The sequence below is a fragment of the Periplaneta americana genome, chromosome 9 (assembly GCF_040183065.1).
Source record: "Periplaneta americana isolate PAMFEO1 chromosome 9, P.americana_PAMFEO1_priV1, whole genome shotgun sequence".
Taxonomy (NCBI): domain Eukaryota; kingdom Metazoa; phylum Arthropoda; class Insecta; order Blattodea; family Blattidae; genus Periplaneta; species Periplaneta americana.
The window spans coordinates 95,435,431-95,456,234 of NC_091125.1; the positions used below are offsets into that span (position 1 = coordinate 95,435,431).

Genomic DNA, 20,804 nt, shown 5'->3' on the forward strand with positions numbered 1-20,804 from the left:
TAAAGGTATAGCCTATCTAAAACGAAATTCATGATTCTGATGACAAGGATAATAACATCGTCAGATACATATAATAATAATAATAATAATAATAATAATAATAATAATAATAATAATAATAATTTATTTAACCTATGAATATATTATAGCGAAATGAATCCGAGGTCCAACAGCAATTCTGCTTCGGTTGGTTAAGGGAAAACCTCGGAAAAATCCCAACCAGAATCTGAATCCGGATCCGCTCGTTTCACCGTCAGACATGCTAACAGTTACTTCACAGTGGTAGACTAGCTAAGAGCTCAAAACAGAAACAAAACTTAAGTTCCACGAAATAATGTGTTGATGTAACCCTATTCGATACCTACGGAAATAAAAAGGTTTTTCTTTTAAAATGTTACTAATATGGACTATGTCCCAAATGTGCTTTCATAATTGGAGTTCTGTTCTCGTTAACTATGACTTTGAGGGGCTGGTTAGTCTGTTTTAATAAGATTATTAGATACTTTCACACTTCTAGTCATTTCTGTACCAGCGGACAAATGTCCGTAATGCAGTATAGTATCTTTCAGTCTGAACGGTTTATGTCTATTGGTGTGGTCTAAATGTAACTAACAGAACTCGTGCTACGAGACTGCGTTCGTGCGTGCCGTATGTTAATTACTTGATTGGGTCACCCCCAAGAAATGTTTACCAACTGTAAGGCGAAAGTCAGGTAATCTCCTCGGACTCATCTTGCCAAATAACATTTCACTGTTATCAATCACAATGACGCTGGATAGTCTCATAGTCGATTCTGTGTCAAATGACGGACTGAAGACACGGTGTGCTTTCATAGTAATGTTGGTTGTTTCGCAGGTAAAGGCACAGCCATAGTCTCATTAGAACAAAATGCCTTTTAATATTACTATCAGTTATAATGACCAATTCTCATGAATACCAAAGTAGGCCTATCACTAGACGAGTATACGAAAAAGTAATAATATTACAACTCAACCGTATTCGTGCGATGTATAAAATGCAGCCAGATGTATACAGAGTGAATCAAAAGTCTGGAACCATATAAATATCTTCCATATGCTTGATTTTCAATTACTATAGGTGTTACCAGTATTTGTAAGACCAAATGCTCTACCAGTGACACATTCGATTCTAGTCCTCAGCTATCTCAAAAGCCGCCATTTTGAATGCAACTTTGAAATTTTAAATGGAAAGGGGGTCATGTAGGTACTCAGAATCATGTGAAATTTTCTGAGAAAAACAACGGCGCAATCCGTTTTGAGATATCTCTAATCGTTTTCAAGTTATTTAAAGATAATTGTAATAATGACACAAACATTAGTTGCTGCATCTACAGATATTTTGTAACATGGTACGGTACTATGGAGGCTTTGGAAAAGGAATTTTTATGCAATTCTGGTAATTAACTTTTCCTGCTTTACTGTTTGATTAACCTGTGACAGTTTCAATGCATTGTTGTGATTATTTGAACTTTCCTATAACAAATTTCTTGATTTTCGTGACGACATTATCGAAGGAGGAACGAATTTATATTCTTCATTCTGGTAGGTTAAGCCACAGAAATGTTGCAGCAAACTGGACGAACAGCTCCCTGGACATTGGATTGGTCGACGTGGACCAGTAGAATGGCCGGCCAGGTCTCCAGATTTAACAACCCATGATTTTTTCTTTTGGGATTACATAAAGAGCTTGGCGGATGAAGAGAAAATTGAGAATGTGGAACATTTAAAGAACCGTATCATTGAAGCCTGTGCAAAAATCACCCCGGAAATGCTACAAAATGTTCTATCCACATTCTCAATTTTCTCTTCATATATCGCAATCGTCGCTGCTGGCGGGTATGCTGTCTCTCAATCCCTTGTGCACGACGGAGCAGAGTTCCTTACCATCCATGCTCTCTACCCATTTCAGCGAGTGCTGACGACCACTGCGTTACAACATGCTGGTTTCGAAACGGAACTTTCTTCCTTCTATCAGTGTCGTACTGTGTAAAACTACCCTCATAACATAAATACAAACAGAGTTAATTTAACAATGATCATTATTCAATAATCAACCTACAACAGAGGTGGTATGGCTAGGTTATTTAGAACGAATTGAAAAATAAACAAGATATGCTTGCGAAATGGAATAGAAGACCAAGAAAGAGAATTAAAGGAAGATATGAGAAGATGAAAATTAAAAAATGACAGAATAAGACAATAACAAGGAAGAACATTCTAAGGGAGACACAGGCCCACGACGGACAGTAGAGGTACGAAAGAAGAATTATTCTTGAGAGCCGGGGAATCGTCACGCAGTCCGGATAACTAACCTTAAGGAACTTCTCGAATTGAAGCAGAATATCACTTCAGCGTTAGCTGGCTGTATTTTATTGGAGAAAGACCTTTCTCCTCCATAGTGTTATATCAATAAATGTTTGGAAATGTTATTCACAGCAGTGAAAATGAAACTTGACCACATGTGCCACGATGAAACATCAAATATGTGCGTCACCGCACAGCTGTTTGTCGTACATTCCATTCATGATTACAGCCATCCGACTCTTTTATACTGTATGTACAAAGTGTGAAGAAATAGTTTTGCACTGTGTCATGAATGCAGAAACATATGTACAACGTTTCGGAGCTACGTACTGGCTCCATCATCAGGAAGGCAAGGAAAGGAAAAAAAGAAGATTGCAATACACATCACGTGTTTCTACGAATATGTACGAATATGCAATAAGTAATTCCGATATGTTGCAAGCATTCCGCTTCAACACTGAAAACTCAAACACCATTAAAGCTAAATTGTCAGTGTGTTTTAAAGTGCGTGCAATAAACATTTCACTATTTACTTGATAATTCAAAGTACAGAAAACGCATTTCTCGGCAACACTGTTAGACATAAATCATGCAGACATGACAACTTATTCTTCAGCATTCTGGATTCTGGCAAAGGTCTAGAATTCTAGATAATCGAATGCGATAAGGCATCTCAAGGCTACAAATTGAGACAGCTTCATAGTAACAGCTCAGGCTTAAAACCTGTGCTACATAAATTACAGGACCTTTGTTACCATCTCAAGTGTAAATGTAAATCTTAATAGACATCCTATGTTATGTATGTTAAATTAAATAAACGCGGTGTATTTCAAAGATTAAATTTATGTTAACTAGTTCCTAAATGTTACATAACCTTCCTCTTTCTCTTTATAATTTCTTAGTAAGTAGATTCTTTTGTCTCTTTTTCTCTATTCCCCTTCTTCTGCACTTCTTGCTATATTTAATATACTCTTTTTACTCATTTCTATTTCACTGCCCTTATTTCTTTCTTTCCTCTTACCTATTCATTCTCATCTTTATTTCCTTCAACTTCAACCTTTCTCCTTTTACACCTTTTCTCTGTTTCTATCACCAATCTCCTTTTACTTCTATGTCATTTTCATCATTCTCTTCTTTTCTTTCTCTCTCCTTCTTTTCGACTACTTTCTCAGATTCTCTTCATTCTTTTTCTCCGTCTAATCCTCCTCCTTCGTCATCTTTTTCTCCTTTGTTTCTGTGTCACTTCCACCACTTTTCCTTCTTCTTTTCTTTCTCTTTTCTCACTCATCGTCCACTTCCTTCCTATTTCTCTTCAATCTTTCTCTAATTCTCCTTCATCTTCACCGTTTGATTTTCCACATTCTCCTTTTCTCACTCTTCAACAGTAGAACCTCACTAATTAGGAATAATTGGGGAAAATACAGTCTGAATTAGTCGAAGTCTAATTATAGATAATTTAATGGGACATAATTACTTCGACAATTGAAAAACAAAATGATATTGTACAGTTGTTTAATTACTAACTTAGTATTTAATCATTCTGTTTTACAAACCTATGAAACACAAAACATAGAGCAAATGCTGGGTAACTTTCGGCGCTGGACTCCGGACTCTTTTCGCTGGCATTACCACCTTCATTTCATTCAGACGCTAGATACCCATAGCAGTTGATAAAGTGTCGTAAAATAATAAATTAAAACACAAAACATTGATTTAAAAAGAGAATGATTTTGAAGTTGTCCAAGTAAATTACTGCGTAAGAAGGACCTACATACTCTAACTAGCTTTCACAATCATATGGAACCTCAAAAAAAAAAAAAAAAAAAAAAGAGTTTGTCTTCAGTCCAAGTCAATTAGGAAGTACTACTATTGAGATTTCTAGACTGTGATTCAAAAAAGGAGGCAAGTGTTTTCTGTGTTTGTTTGTGCTGACGCATTTATTTTATGGTAAGATACATTTTTTAATAGTTCAAATTACAGTCCACAAATTCGATTAATGTACCTAAATGAATGTTACGTTGGATAATTTGAATTTATCAACATATTCTTCACTCTTTGCATTCACTTCTACCTTCAATGTGTGGAATATTAATCTCCAAGTGTCTTGTGTAAGAAAAAGAAAAGATCTGTCCGAACTATCCTGAATTCCGGATTAGTGAAGTTCGAAATCTCGGTGTGTCACTTTCATTAGTTTGCTTATAACTCCCTTTTTCTTTTACTTTTTTTCCTCTTTCCTCCTTCTACTTCTCCTCTTTCTCCTTTATCTTATATTCCTTTCTCTTTTTTCTCTCTTCATCCTTCTCGTTCTAGTACATTTCCTTTACATTCATATTTTTCTTCTTCTTCTCTTCATTATTTCCTCTCCAATCTTTTTTCCTTCATTTTCCCCCAATCGTCCTCCTTTTCTTTACTTGCCTAGACTAGTTTTTTTCTTTCAGGTCTTCATTTGATGTATCTTATTTGTTGTATATTGAAAACGAATTATTTCTCTAATAATTTGGTCAGCAAATTTTAACTTGTTGTCTGTCACAGAAATCAAATCAGCTAAGTTTTACTAAATCAACTATGCTGATTGCGAAAACTGCAGCGAAAAATCTGTAACACGTAATATTTTTGTGTGACAGAAGAGGAAGTATTTCAATTTATAAATACGTTTTTGCGCATTTCAAAACACGTAATTACAACACTGAAAATAAATAAAATGTAAGGTACAAAATTTATACACAAAATACACTGACGTTTTACATAAAAATAATAACGCTGCTATAAATAATAATTACAATTAGCATGTATTCCTTTCCCCCCCTTTAAAATAGGCTTTCATTTTATTAATTTAAACTGGATCAAATTAACTATAATTTGTTTTAAGTTTATCAATTAAATTGATTAAAATCTCAAATCAAATAACTCATGAGCCCTTCAATGAAGTAAACAACCATATACAGACTTCAAGCTAGATTCTTTTAAAATATAAAATTTAAAATTTAGTTACTTAGTTATTTTTTCCTCTTATAGTTTGAGTTACCTTCTCTGAACAAAAACCAATAGTAGTCCTCCATCATACTAGAATCCCACATTCCTTGATATCGTTGTTTCATCCTGTTTACATCTTGATGAATTCTTCTCCCTTGTTCATCGCTTACAGCTCCTAAGTTCTCTGGGAAAAAGTCCAGATGGGAGTGTAAGAAGTGTATTTTCAAAGACAATCGACAACCAAGCTTCTGGTAACTATGCAGGAGTTCTTGTACAAGCTGTTGGTAATTGTCAGCTTCATTATTACTTAAAACTCACCAACAACTCTTCTAAAGGCATTCCAAGTTTCTAGTTCCACAACACTTAATTTTTTTTCGAAGCTATCGTCTTTCAAATGTTTCCTAATTTAAGGGCCAACGAAAATTTCCTCTTTCACTTTATCTTCACTGAGTTTCGGAAACATATTCCTTACACATTATGCAAAACCTTCTCAATTTTTATACATAGCTTTAAAGAAATTATTCATTAAACCAAGCTTGATATGTAAAGGAGGGAGCAGTACTTTTTCCGGTTTTACTATCATGTTCTCCTGGAGCATAGCTTTCTCTCGGAGGCCAGTCTTTCACTATATTATAGTGTTTTTAGTCTCTTTACTATCCCATAAACAGAGAAAGCAACAGTATTAAGTGAATCCACCCTGAAGTCCGAGCAATAAGGCGACAATTTTCAAATCTCCGCAGAGTTTCCAGCAGTAAGTTTTATATTGGATTGCATCTAGTAACACTGACAAATTTGTATAAGTTTCCTTCATATCCACTGAATACTTCGGCATATTTCGATTCTTCTCTTCATTCATCCATTTTATCAGTTTTGAGCAACATGTTATGCAGCACACATGGGGAGCCCATGATTTGTCCTCATTACACACATTTCATTCAAAATAGCAGTAATATGCGTGTTTTAATTTAGGGGCCTATCTGATGACTGACGTTGCGATTTTGCCGTAAATTCTCCACACACGTAACAAAAGCTGTCCCGATAATTTTCCCACGCATGACGAGATTTTTCCTTTCTGAGAAAGCGTAAATGAACGCGACGATAAACACTTTAAACTAGCGATATAACTTGTCGCAAGCTCAAACAATGTTCAACTTATCCTAAAATCCAATCTGTTTCACTCTAAAAGCCCATTCCCTCAGTGTTTTCTGTTAGTCTAGCTAGAGCCATAGAGCAATAAAATAATACAGATTACCCTATATCACCCACTACATGCCTTATTAATGCAAACTCATGTATTTGAAATAACCTATTCCTTAAAATAAACTTCTAGCATATTCTGAACAACAATAAGTTATAACACGTATGAATATTACTTTTCAGCATACCCTCGTATGTAGCGCAAGTTCTCTCCGAGTCACTTTGGATTTATCTACCATCCCAATTCTCTCATTGTCCGTTGTCGTCATTATCATAGGCGTCGGTTTTTTTTTTTTTTTTTTTTTTTTTTTTTTTTTTTTTTTTTTTTTTTTTTGGAGGGAGCAGAACTGTACGAAGGTCCGAGAAAACTTTAATTGCTATTTCTCAACTTTGACTAGCCTTTTTAATTTAAAAGAGTTATTTAAATATCTGCCTCACACACACACACGCACAAATAAATAGATACTTGGATTTCAACGAAACAATTAACAATTTTATTGTTACTCACCCATGTCCTGAATGTTCAGCCATTTTGTCCTTCCAGCATAAGTCTGACATTACATACACAAATACACATATGGCGTAACTTCAGGTTGGTACACAACATGAGAATGTATCACTTTACCTACAAAGAACATCATCGACTCATGTTATCTCTTCCCTCGTTTTATCGAACTATTTTCACTTTTAAATGCAAATATGATAAAGAAATACAATGGAGTGTTTGTCTTCACTCAAATGACACACAACAAAGAACTAAATACAAAAAAGATTTTTCCAGATCTAGGAAATTATTTTCTTTTAACATTAAATGCATTCCACGAAACAGATTTCCCTAATATTACTTCGAGTTTGGATAATTATAAAGGACATGATGCTAAATATTATTATTAAAAACACAAAAATCTAATTCTAAATCACCAGACAGTACTCTCTCTAGGCTTCTTAGAAGCAGTAGGCTTTGATAACCTATTGAGCCTGAAGTTTCCTACTTTGTTTCCAGGTTTTATGACAAACACCTCAAGGGGGCCTTTAAGTAAGTTTTTGTGCAGACAATCGAGACTTTGGCCTGTAATATGGCCATGTGGCCCATTCCGTCGTTATTAAGTGAAAATAATATCTAACACTTGACTAGACATTCACAAGTAGCAGGACAATAGCCAGCGCATGCGCATATGGTACCCGTACACTTAATAAACTAGGAGATATTAGATATATCGATAAATAGTTAATACGGCACAAGACCACCGAGTAAGACAATCTTAACGCAGGGCAAAGAGAAGACAAGGGACGAATAGGCCTACAGTCGCCATGGAAGGGAGAGTTCTAGCTAGAAACGCTATGGCTTTAATCATTGCAGAAAAAGTCATTCTTTAACGGTTTCAGGTCATTTTTCCGAAACCAACTTTCGGAATGTCAATTTTTCCTAATTTCTCATTTCCGAATGACCATTTTTCATAGGACTTGTTTTCCGAAATCAAGAATATTAAATGAAATAATTAGTAAAGTTAAGGGCACATTAAAATTGTGATTTTACACTTAAAATTGAATGTATTACAAGTCACGGCCTGTATTTCATGCTTTTTCAGAAGCTAAAATTGTACCTAATTCTTCTTAAATAGGCCTACTGAAGACAGCGGTTTTCTTCCTTCTATGTTTCGTATTCCAATGTTATTGCTCTGATTCTGTTTTGTACTGCTATCCACCGATTTCTTGGCTGTGCTTTTACTCGTACCTTCCTTCCCAATCTCAATTATTGTTCATGACCTCAGTGTCGGCTTGTTCTTTTTGAATTTCAGCTAAGGCCGTATAAAGGGATGGACGGTGCTTATTGATGAGCATTTTAAATCTATTATGCCACACTTCTCTTACATTGTTGGTCCGGTGTTCACCTTGCAATGTTGATTGGTCTTCATTCCAAATGCGAATGTCATAGCGCGGTGGTACATATTGTGTTCTGTCTCTACCTCTTCGGCCACTGATGTAATGGAGATCAAAGTAATCGTATATAGGTAGTATGGTGTGAGGCGCATCTTCTCCGAGTTCTTCGAATAATTGTTTTACATGATCTGAGGGAACAAATGCTAATGATAGCAACATATGGGTGTATACTCTCTTATTTCATTGTTTTCGATATCATGTAAGCTTCCTGTAGGTAGACCTTCAGCCTGCATGCGTCTATACAGAATCTGTCCCAAATGATATGAGCAACAAGTTATGGCGCTTGTAGGTAACACAGAACGGGCATTATTTATGCTAACAATCTACTGGATTATTAATTTCGATAAATAGTGAACGCGTAAAAGAAATGATCACTTGGAAAAATGACCATTCGGAATAATGATCATTCGAAAAAATAGGTTTCGGAAAAATGGTCATTCGGAAAATTGATTTCGGAAAAATGGGTGCAAACGTTCTTTAACAAATATTTATTATATTTTTATTATATTTTCAGTAGTCATATTTATGTACACCTACAATATGTACATAACATACCTAGGTAAAGGTCATTCGTTATCTGGTAAAACTAAATGCATCCGTGCGATGTAGCTAATAGTAAGAACCTTATGATGGAAGTAAGCGGCCTAGCTAGCTTGCAAATCGAAGCATAGCGAGGGAGATAAACTTCTCAGTCCACTTCACTTTTTCCTTCCTTTCAGGTGCAGGTAGGTTTCACGAGATACCGAATGGCCTATAAGTATGAAACATCTTATAGTGACACAAAGAACAAAGTTTCTCCACTCCTCCATACAATTTTTCGTACAGCAATACTATACAGTAGAGTTTATGTTAGGTATAAACACAGCATGTCCCAAAATCATTGCTCCGAATTTAATATGCTTTATTTCGGAAACCACTTAAGCTGCAGAAATTCAGTTAGCCCATGTTGAGTGTTCAGTAAATAAGCTACACATGAAAATGGCGCGCAGCGTATGAGACTATACGTTGGTTGGTGACAAAAAAGAGAAGTCAGATATCGGGAAGAAAACATTGTGTTATTGTTGTTTTTCTTACTAGCTAACAATCTGTATTTCTAATAAATAAATACTTCTAGTACATTACAGATTAAATAATATGACTATTTCTTTTCCTTGTGGCCCACACGGTCTTACATTCAGTTTATCTGACCCAATTGGGATTTTGAGTTTGACATGCCTATTCTATATTTTTCTAAGATATTATTAGAAGTAAACAATTAAGCATACTGTCATATCTATCTCTTCACTCTTTTGTTTACTACATTACAATAAGAAAGGAGAAAGCTCTCACATAATATATGCTGTTGTTACAATACCAATTTCACTATAGTCTATTTGTTTCTTCAAATATATAAATTGTAAGACTCATATTTATTGGATTTTTTTTTTTTGACGAGTATTACCTTCTCTCAAAACATTATATCTTGTTTTTTTTTTCTTTAACAAGATATGTTTTTAACATCTTGTACAGCATCATTTCATCATTTGAGCCGTTGAGAGCAAAAGTGGTGTAAGTCAAAATTGGGTAATGAGGTTTAAAGTAAAAATTCTGTAAAATACAGAGCAAAGTAGCAATTAATATATCCTTCTTGCTATCTACTGACTACTAATAGTTTAAATAAATTGAATATTATTTGCTACTTTGCGCTGTATTTTACAGAATGTTTACTTTAACCCTCATTACCCATTTTTGACTTACACCACTTCTGCTCTCAACGGCTCATTTAATGACAGATTCCATGAGGTATTTTTGAGGAACAAGATAGAAATGAAAGGCAGAAGAGTAAAGGCATGTGAAAATATCGCACAATCTATTACATTTTTTTTAAGTAGGTTATTTTACGACGCTATTTAAACATCTTAAGTTATTTAGCGTCTGAATGAGATGAAGGTGATAATGCCGGTGAAATGAGTTCGGAATCCAGTACCGAAAGTTACCCAGTATTTGCTCATATTGGGTTGAGGGAAAACCTCGGAAAACACCTCAACCAGGTAACTTGCCCCGACCGGGAATCGAACCCGGGCCACCTGGTTTCACGGTCAGACGCGCTTACCGTTACTCCACAGGTGTGAATTCTATTACATTAAATCTGGCAGCAAGGCAGATTTGTCACGGAAAAAAAACGAGCAAAAGCAAAGACTGGCAGTATACGCCCTTACAAGGCAGAAATCAACCTGGCTGGCCCAACATTAAAAATGTTTATAGGCCCCGCGAACTTGAAATCTTGACTAGGGCCTTTGATATAGAAATACGAAGGTCTGTACGTCAAATTTTCCAGGAATACACAAGTAACCCTGAATAACCTACTCGATAGCAAACAGCGGGGATGCGGATAAGACGTCAACAAAAAGTCTACCGGTACTGATAAGTAAGGAGAACGCTGGTGACAGTGAAACCTTTCGGCCTGTCTGAAACTATATAAATTTCCAGTTTATTATCATAAACTTTTGGCTTAGATTATTAAGACTTTAAGGGGACCGAGTAATGATTAGGGGTTAAAAATTCGATTTTTTATTTTCTGTTTTTAAAAAAGTACAAAACTTGCTGTTTAAAGCTATATATGACCTCTTTAAATTTGGTGGCGCATAAAATTCATACAACATTCTTTTTTTAAATGCAGTTTTCTGGAAGTTGATATTTTTCAAACTTAAGTGCATTTTTCTCTGAAACGACCGTCTCAATTTAATGGAAATTTTACAGTGTTTTCTGCAGCTTTTGTGTTACAAAGTAGTACGGGTTTAAAAATATCACACACATAACACGAGGAAAAAATAAATATGCATTGAGGTGGCATCATTTGACATAGAGACATTATTTTTACCATGAATATTAGATGAAATTAGGAGTCGCATGGTTAAGAATTCACATCGACATTACAGTTAGTTTTCTCGATAAAAAAAATAGCAAATTTGAAAATGCGCGCGGGACTCGGAGGTTCTAGTACGTAGTATCGCAGGATTCTTGACGATTTAAATGCCAGGAATAGTGGTACTATCACTGGGTTTAAAGTGTACTCATTCCGTTTCCAGGCTCACTGGTACCTCCATGTAACAACAAAGTATTTATTATGTAATGTAAAATGCAAGGTAGTCTACCCTCGCTGAAGGTGCCACAATAATAGTTGTTAAGATGACAGATTATTTTGTTTCAACAACGCACTGTCATAGAATTTTCTCATGTAAGAGAATATTCCACCTTCGTAAATTCACATACGATTATAGAAAGCTTGTGGATCATCTTGTTTTATTCTCGTTAGTGTTTGAAGATGACTGCGGCATTTTAAAGTCTGCAATACGATATTGCTGACCAACACCGCGCTGGCCGTCCGTTAACAGCTTCGACGGTAGATACCGAGAAGACACCTGACGTCCTTAACAAGGAGAATCGACGTGTAACAGTTCCAGAAATGGCTATCAAGATTGGTGAAGGTCAGGGTGACTTTGTCTCATTTTCAGCACTTTTCTCCCTTTAAAACATTTTCATTGTGTGAAAATATTTTTGTAAATTTATAGAATATTATTAATCGAAATTCTGTTGGAGAAGCTGCGCTACAGACAAATTTGTACACTAGTTTACTTTCTGAAAAACAAAAATTGCAGCGTCAAAACATTTGCCAATAATTGCTTCAGCGGTACAATTAACAAAGTGACGACCTGATGACGTTCTCTTAAACTTAGGGATGATTGATGAGTGATGAAAGCTGGTTGCAACATTTTTATCCCGAAACCAAACGTCACAGCAAGGAATATCGCCAATAAAGAAGAAAGCAATGACCATATCTCGGCTTCCATGTTATGGGCACAGTATCCTGGGCTGCTGGAGGTGTTGTGATGATAGACTTCCTAACTCACAAGCAAACTTTTAATATTCAGATCAGTATCAAGAAAGTCTGAAAAAGCTTTGTCGGGCGCTGCATGACAAACAACCTGGCAGAAAAATCATTCTCCAACATGGCAACACACGACCACAATCGGCATGTTCCACCATGCAATGGATTAAAAGAAACGGCTGGGAGATTATTCCTCACTTTCTTCCCCCTACAACCCGGATTTAGCAGCATAAGACTTCCATCTCTTTGGTTTCGACAAGAAAGGCCTGAGAAGGTAATATTTCAAGATGAATGACTGTGTGCACCATTCTCGATCATCTAGCCCGTTTATCAGCAATCACGGAAACATGGTTAATTCTTGACAATGATAAAGTTACAGATGCGGTGCACCGACATTTTCCCTCGATCAACTCAGTACCGTCAGCTGACGGTACGCTACGCTCGCTTGGGAAGAATCATCTGAGCGCTAGGTTACCGCGTATAAAACAGCGAACGAACGCACTCTGTCAATTATTGGTTCGTTTTTGTTTGTCGGACTGCTTTCAAAAATCCTCGCAGTTTTCAAATAACAATTTTCAATAATCATGGAAGAAAAAAAGAAAAGAGCACCGAACTTCTCACAGTTCGAAGTGGGAATTCCTTTAGAACTCGTCAGCAATTATGCATCCATATTACAGAATAAAAGTACTGACGGAAGTTCTCTAAGAAGAAAGCAGGCTACCTGGTTGGATTTAACCTCACAATTCACATGAGTTATACGTGTTTACATAATTTCACATAATTTGTACCGTAATTTATACAGTGGTTATTTCATATTAATGATAATAATTGGGAAAATTTCAGTATACGGATACCTCACTGACAATTATCTTGAAATAGGCTACTAAAAAGAGCAGATTTGTATGTGTTTGTCGAATGCTCATCATCTTGCTTATGAAAATACACATTTCAGTGCCAATAATTTATTTGGGAAAATTTCAGTATACGGATACCTCACTGACAATTATCTTGAAATAGGCTACTAAAAAGAGCAGATTTGTATGTGTTTGTCGAATGCTCATCATCTTACTTATGAAAAGACATATTTCAGTGCCAATAATTTATTTGGGAAAATTTCAGTATACGGATACCTCGCTAACAATTATTTTAAAATTAAATAAAAAAAAAAGCAATTCGTCTGTGTAGGTATGTCGAATACGCAACATCATGCATACGAAAAGGAAGTTTTTAGTGTCAATTTATTTTGTGTGCACAAGGTTGGAATTTTAGAGTAAGAGGGAAAGGAAAGTATCCTTGTTCTGAAATTTATCCATTTATTTTGTGTTCACAAGGTTGGAATTTTGGAGTAAGAGGGAAAGGAAGGTATCCGTGTAATTTCTCTTAATTCAAGCGTAAATAGCCTAATTGTCCAAAACGTCATATAGGTCCTAATAGTTTCAAACGGCAAATCTATAGCTAATAAGTGATAATCTCGCATTCTACAAAATGGTCATTTAGTTTTGCTATATTATTACCGGCATAGAATAACTACTTTGTTATTATGTTAACAAAATTGGACAATTAGGCCTAAATAATATTTTGTCCTCAAGTAAAGTCCCGATCTTCCAAAGCAGAAACATATATAAAACATTAGTCTATTTTGAGAAAAAAGAACATTTTTATTATACAAACTTACTCTTTCTACAATAACACCAATTCTGTTATTTCCGCAGTGATTTGCGTGTTGCGTGTTTCATCTTCAATTCCATCAAGTAGGCTACGTCAAATCGTGCCGCCATTTTGGTTTTCTCGACTTGACCATGTTCAATTCAAGATAATTGGTCCCACACCCGTGATCAAATTTGATCATCATCAACTCGCTTGTTTAACTTTGATCGAGATTGATACTCCGCAAATTGGCGTTGAAGATGGTCAAATGTCGACTTAACCATGGTCAAATTTTAATCGAGAATGGTGCGCACAGGCAGAAGAGGCGCAGGTAACCAGCCGTACGTCATAGCTCCGCATCGCCGCACAGTGGTCCAAAACGTAAATCTAGCTGGCCAAAATTAATACAGATTCTCTTGAAACTTTGTACAGTAGTTACAGATAACATATTTGTTTTGTATACAAACTCTCATTACGTTTGTGTAAAAGAAACTACCCCATTATAGGGGTGAATTTGGACAAAATTATCAACCCTTCTTCTATCTAACAGATTTTCATTAAACTTAATACAGTAGTTAGAGGCAAATATTTATTTTGTATATAAACTCTAACTAAATTTATGTAAAAAAAAACTACTCCGTTATAGGGGTGAATTTAGGTAAAATTAGTAACTTTTCTCATATGAAAACAGATTTTTATCAAACTTTATACGGTAGTTATAGGTAACATATTTGTTTTGTATACAAGCTCTCATTACATTTGTGTAAAAGAAACTACTCCATTATAGGAGTGAATTTAGACAAATTTAGTAATCTTTCTCCAATCTTATAGATTCTGATCAAACTTTATACAGTAGTTACAGGCAACATATTTGTTTTGTATAAAAACTCTCATTACGTTTGTGTAATTTAACCAGGTTGATTTGATTGTTGTTGGTAGTTAATTTACAGTTGTATCTAATAAATGTTTTAATTGAATTTTGGCAGAGTTATCTGTAACTTTTATGGAATTTTCAGGACGATTGCTTGTACAATTTTTCAGTACGGAGGATATATGTTTTCATTACAGGCGATTGCTGCTCTCCGAATTATTGATAAATACTTATACTTAGTTAATTAGTTTTGCGTAATAAGACTCAAAGCATTCTCAAGAGTTAGTGAAATAGATTTTTAGCAGCTGACATGTACGCTCGTTTTATTTTTGTGCCACGCCTTGGTGTAGTATCTATAATTTCCTTGACAAGATCAACAGTATCTTTCTTGCCCTGATCTTTCAAGCTCATCTCTGTAAGAAAGAGAAATTCCTCCTTGTGTGTGTGTTCCTAGCTTTCCTTCTCTTAGTCCTTTCAGAAGATTCAGAAAAAAGTTCTCTTGGTCTATCCTGAGATATCTCTTTGCTAGTACCAGGATCTGGTTCAGTATGGCTACTAATGTCAAATATTATGCTTTCATTCAGCCATTCATAGTTATTTTTCACAAAAATATTTATAGTATGGCAACTTTTCGCCCACCTTTTTGTTAAACTTATTGTGAAATTAAATAGCTGTGACAATATTTTATTCTTTCCAGCTTCAGTAATGGATAATGGCGGCCCATGTTTATTTTAAAGAAATTGATATAAATATTGACAAGACTGAACACTTTATGGCTGTAGTTTGCCTTTGCTTTTCAGAACGCTGAAAAGTTCCTTACGCGTCACAGAACCCCGACTCCTAAAATGCGGAATAACTGCTAGGAAGACGACTAAAGTCGAATGAAACTTATGGCAACATGAAGCAGAGTTATCTCAGAATAAAGTAGTATATAGCTCATTAGGGTAAAATTGAGTATTTTTTTAAATCTCAAGACAAAGTTACAAATTTAAGAAAAAAGATGAGATTTTATACTGTTTACAAAGACTTTAAATAAACCACAAAACATCAATTAAGAATACTTGCCAATCACTTTACATGGCAGAACATATCTCGAAGATGAGCTTCCATCTCGTTTCACTTCAATTAAAATCAGAGGAATACAACAGTAATACACAACCATCGTCACTGTGTGTGGGCGCGCGTGGACCACTGTGCGGCGCGCGAAACAGACTTCTACTGTATAGGCACACTGAGATTGACAGAGAGCTGGCAAAAACATGTCGAGCTGGAGATTATATGAAATAATAAATAATCTTCGAGAAGCAATTTGTATTTTTGTACACGTTTTCAGCAAAAAATGAGCAATCATGACTTTCGTATATCTACAGAAGAAAAAAAAGTGAAATTGTGACATAATTATGAGACCGTTTTTTTATTTTTCTCTGTTTCCGTAATTACTAGTCACGTTAATTTTATTTAGTAATTTGTTTAGATAACTCTAAGAGCTATTTTTCCCTGAATAAATTTTCGACCGTAGGAGTGATTCTTTAGATAATAATTGATTTTTACAGAAACATAATTTCTTTCTTGCTTTGTTTTCATAATGATTGAGTGAAGGTTTATTTTGGAAAGAACCTTTAAGTCTTATAATTATTCTGCCTGAAAAAATTGTATTATCAATTGCAAGTATAATCGTACAAATAATAGCGTAATTAACTTTCTGACACACTGGAAATATCAAACAAACTAAACCGTCTATACTATTTCATTTATCACTTAGTCATCCGTAAAAAAATGAAATGTTGTTAAGAGTGGAATTCAGGTAAAACACCTTTACGTACAGGCTATTTTTCTTATAAAACTCTTTCTTTTCTTTGCTTTTTTTTTTAACGTTATATTTCATACGCACCATTCTCGGATGAATGGCTCGCGGGGGGAGGGGACACATTAAAATTGTTGCAGACAAACGGCATATCGAAAACCACTTTTTCAGTATCAGGGCTGCTGGGAAAAAGTATTTCCGTAAAACTATCGAAATTGATTTCTTGCAGCTTCATGAAACAGCTTAAACTTCGTTTAATGAGGAAATAAAATGCAGTGAGAAATACACGATGGCAAAAAATAATAAATGACAACCACTATATTTTAAATTATATCTATGTTAGTTTGTATACTTACGTGGCTTCTGTCGACAGCAAGGTATACTTCTGGGCTTTTCTCAGTTTCATTTTAGCAGCACTTCCACTCACAGTCACTTGTCACTTAGTTCAACGCAAATCCACAAGAAAGCGAAGGCAGTTCTCAAAGTCTCATTTGTTATTTAAACTGAACATTAATAAAACATATGTAGCACAATTTCCTTTTCAAATGTAGACTCAAACATCTGAACTACAATTATAATTTAAACAATTTCTTTATACAACACTCATACTTTTGCTGTAACAACGTTTGTTCTGACAAACACAGTACGAAGGGACAATTTTGTCTGAATTGAACTTAAATTCGAAGATTATGAGATTAAATTGTTACTTCCTATTGTAGTGTAGCTAATAACATTAAAAAAGCAAAATTTATGAAAAAAAAAGTATGACAGGTTGTGAAAGCAGGAAAAATATTACTCCAACACGCATTTATGTTTTCTCATTTTTACAATTTCGTTTTAAAATGCTTTTTCAGTAGAAATGTATTCCTTTTCATCAAAATTTTAATTTTCGAACTTGCTAAATATAAAATTTTATTATTAAATGAAGTAGTAAAACAGAAATAGTACGAAAGTATATGATAAGAATGTTGCTATTTCACAGTATTTTCCTAGTACATAGTTATGTGTTTAACTTGAGCTTCATAAAGACATTTCTCCCCTTTAATATTTTTTTAATCAATGGTATTATCAAGCGATAATAAATAAATGCAAGACACAAGAAAAAGTTTTTGTAACAATACATATCATACGTTATTTACTTTCAAAATTATTTATTATTATATCAAACTCAAGGTGATAAGAACTCTCAGGAACACTAACGAAATTTTAATAACACAATTCCGTTCTATTACCATTCTGCTGACTAAAGTCTATCCAGCACTGACTTCCACACAATTACCTTTTTAATGTCTGAATTTTTCAGTATGCTTTTTAACACAATGATTTTGATTCAAAACTCGACGTAGGGCCTATTATACTGTCCTTAAGAATATCGATATGACAGACTGAAATCTAACTAGATAAGAAACGTGTTCTGCATAGCGCGTAACAAATGGCTAACTTACATTACATTACATTTTTCTTTCAATGTTTCTCACTTATTATTTGAGTCTTAATGCCATCCAAGGAAATCATAGATTTAATAAATGTAATAACAAAATCTCCCATATCTTTCTCACAATACATAAATTTTTGATGATTTTGGCGCATAATGATAAATTTCCGACAAAAAAAAAGTGAACGTATTCATAAACACTAACAGACCACATATGATGCAGTAAATACGTCACAAATCGTAAAATACTGATATAACAACACGTTTACTTGAGACTTCAAGAAAACATCATCGTCTGATAGTGGTGAACTAGAAACGTGAACTGAAGGAAATGTAAGTTTGGTCAGAAAGTATACAGTATGACAGCCATAATTTATTTCGTTTCAGATAAAAAGGTATCAGGTGATACACAACCTGCTACGTATCACATTGCATCCATTACACCACACGCTAACAACAATGGGCGAACTCAACGTAAGAACTCACGAGGAAGTGCCTGTGCATAAAGGAAATAAATGTATACACGATGGCTAACCTGACAGGTTTAGTAAGCTATAAATAAACCATTCTTTGTTTCTTTTTATTGCACGAAGTAAATTTATAAACATTTTATACTGACTTCTGTTCTTGTTAAACGGACAACCGGAATGGAAAATGACATGACAGCCATTACTGAAACAAACGAGTTATGAAATACACTTCTGGCGAAACAATGTTCGAAATTTATCTTCTAGAGTAACATACAGAGTGTTAAAAAATTAAATCCCTAAACTTCTAGGGTCGAAAACCCATATTAAGTAAGTACCAAGCATATGCATATGAAGTACGAAAGTAGAGTAGAAAATAAAACACGTGATTCTGATTACAAATTATGACACTAAATACACATCTCATGTACAGCTGTCAAAAGAAAAAGTGGCCGCTCTCCTGAAACAATGTTCCCTTCCGGTATCTTCACTATAATTCGGAGACAGGCAATGTTACATGTTGTTGGACCACGTTGCCTGATATCTACAGTTATAATTGAAGTATTCGTTCTGTGATTCGATAGCGTAATGGTAGCGTTCAGGCCTCTTATTCATGAGGTCCTGCGTTCGACTACAACCTCGTGCTTTTTTATGTTCTTTTTTGTTATGTTTTTGAGAGAGACAAACTATACATAATGGCTCCTTTCTCTTTTACGATTATTTTAGTAATTAACATCAGGTTCATTAATATATTACGCCATGACTTTATCATTATGATATTGTGGCTGCAAATGGAAAGAAAGAAGATTTTATTCTCAATAAAAATATCTTTCGTGGCATAAACAAAACAAATTTACTGGCGTCGGCCTTAAAACATTCAAACAATTAAGCGTTCAAAAAACAAACAAAAAGCCACAATTCAATATTTAGTCTATCTTCCTCTTATCTCGATCATCTTGCAGTCGAGTGGGCATGGAATCGACTAGTCTTTGCAAATAGCGACTGTTCTTAGAAACGATATTCCAGGCATTCTGAACATACCCACATACATAAGTGTTCTGTCCATGGGCAGGTCTTTCATTGCAAACCCAGCAATCTCCAATCTTTCCTATTTTCTGCCTTCCTCTTAGTCTCCGCATATGATCCACATATCCTAATGTCGTCTATTATTCTTTTCAACCAGAGACCCAACCAATTCCTTTTTCTCTTTCTAATCAATTTCAGCATCATTCTTTCTTCACTCACTTTTTCAAACACAATTTTATTTCTTATTCTGTCTGTCCACTTCACACGCACCGTTCTTCTCCACATCCACATTTCAAATGCTTCAATTCGTTTCTCTTCATTTCGTCGTAATGTCCATGTTCCTTCCCCATACAATGCCACACTCCACACAAAGCACTTCACTAGTCTCTTCCTTAGTTCTTTTTCCAGAGGTCCGCAGAATATCCTTCTTCTTCTATTAAAAGCTTCCTTTGTTCATGTTTGCAGTTTTTCTTGGGAAGGATAGGCCTAAATGCGGTAACATCCCGTTGCTTTCCGCACACCACCATCTCTTTCGCATCTTATTAAATTCCAGGGGACCCAAGCGTGGAGATGAGGAGAGTGGATTTGACTAATTGGGCCCTCCGGACTTCACCGAAAGTCACGGCAAGGGTTAAATATTAATTCTATCAGGATGTTTGACCCGATCAGAGACCGGGAAATCTCAATTAGCCTTTCCCCCCCGCATCCTGGACTAGCTTCTACGAATCATCAGAAAATCTTAGAATGTGATTGGGCCAATTTTTCCGAAAATGTTTCCACACTTTTGCCCTCATAGCTCAGCGGACGAACGTCGAAATTTAGATGTCAACGTCTCAGGTTCAATTCCTCGTTACTCCTTTTCATTTTATTGTGGTTCAAGATTGTATAATGTAATAATACAAAAAGAAAAACTAATACCAGTATTATGCAACTGGATTTTTCCAAACCTAATATGAAATTTATGTTATTTATATCGCTAAAGAACGATTACAATATAAATAACTTGAATATTATTTATACAGTATCACTAAAGAACGATAACAGAATATAAATGATAAATATCGGTTTGTTTAATTAATATAAGATATTATATAATACGTATTTAATTATCTAAATAAAATAACCTATTTTACAAAGAAAGATGGTTATTTGTGTTATAATAATTACTTACATAAAATACAGATTATTTATATTGCGAAAGAACAATAACAATATAAATAACAATATAAATATATTATTTTATAATGCTAA

The 20,804-nt window shown here is 34.7% G+C and overlaps 1 protein-coding gene across 5 annotated transcripts in view; it reads right to left on the bottom strand.

The window, feature by feature from the left end:
- ATP7 (copper-transporting ATPase 1) overlaps positions 1-20,804 on the bottom strand; it is a 248,616-nt gene that overhangs the window by 151,672 nt on the left and 76,140 nt on the right. The window contains exon 1 of one of the 5 annotated variants that reach the window (XM_069835398.1): positions 16,982-17,208. The exons of 3 other annotated variants lie outside the window; for them this stretch is intronic. In XM_069835398.1, coding sequence (XP_069691499.1) covers positions 16,982-17,031 — 50 coding nt within the window. In that variant the 5' untranslated portion in view covers positions 17,032-17,208. Of the gene's footprint in view, positions 1-7,002; positions 7,310-16,981; positions 17,209-20,804 lie in introns of those variants that run through there. One more of the 5 variants, XM_069835399.1, reaches the window with a different exon arrangement.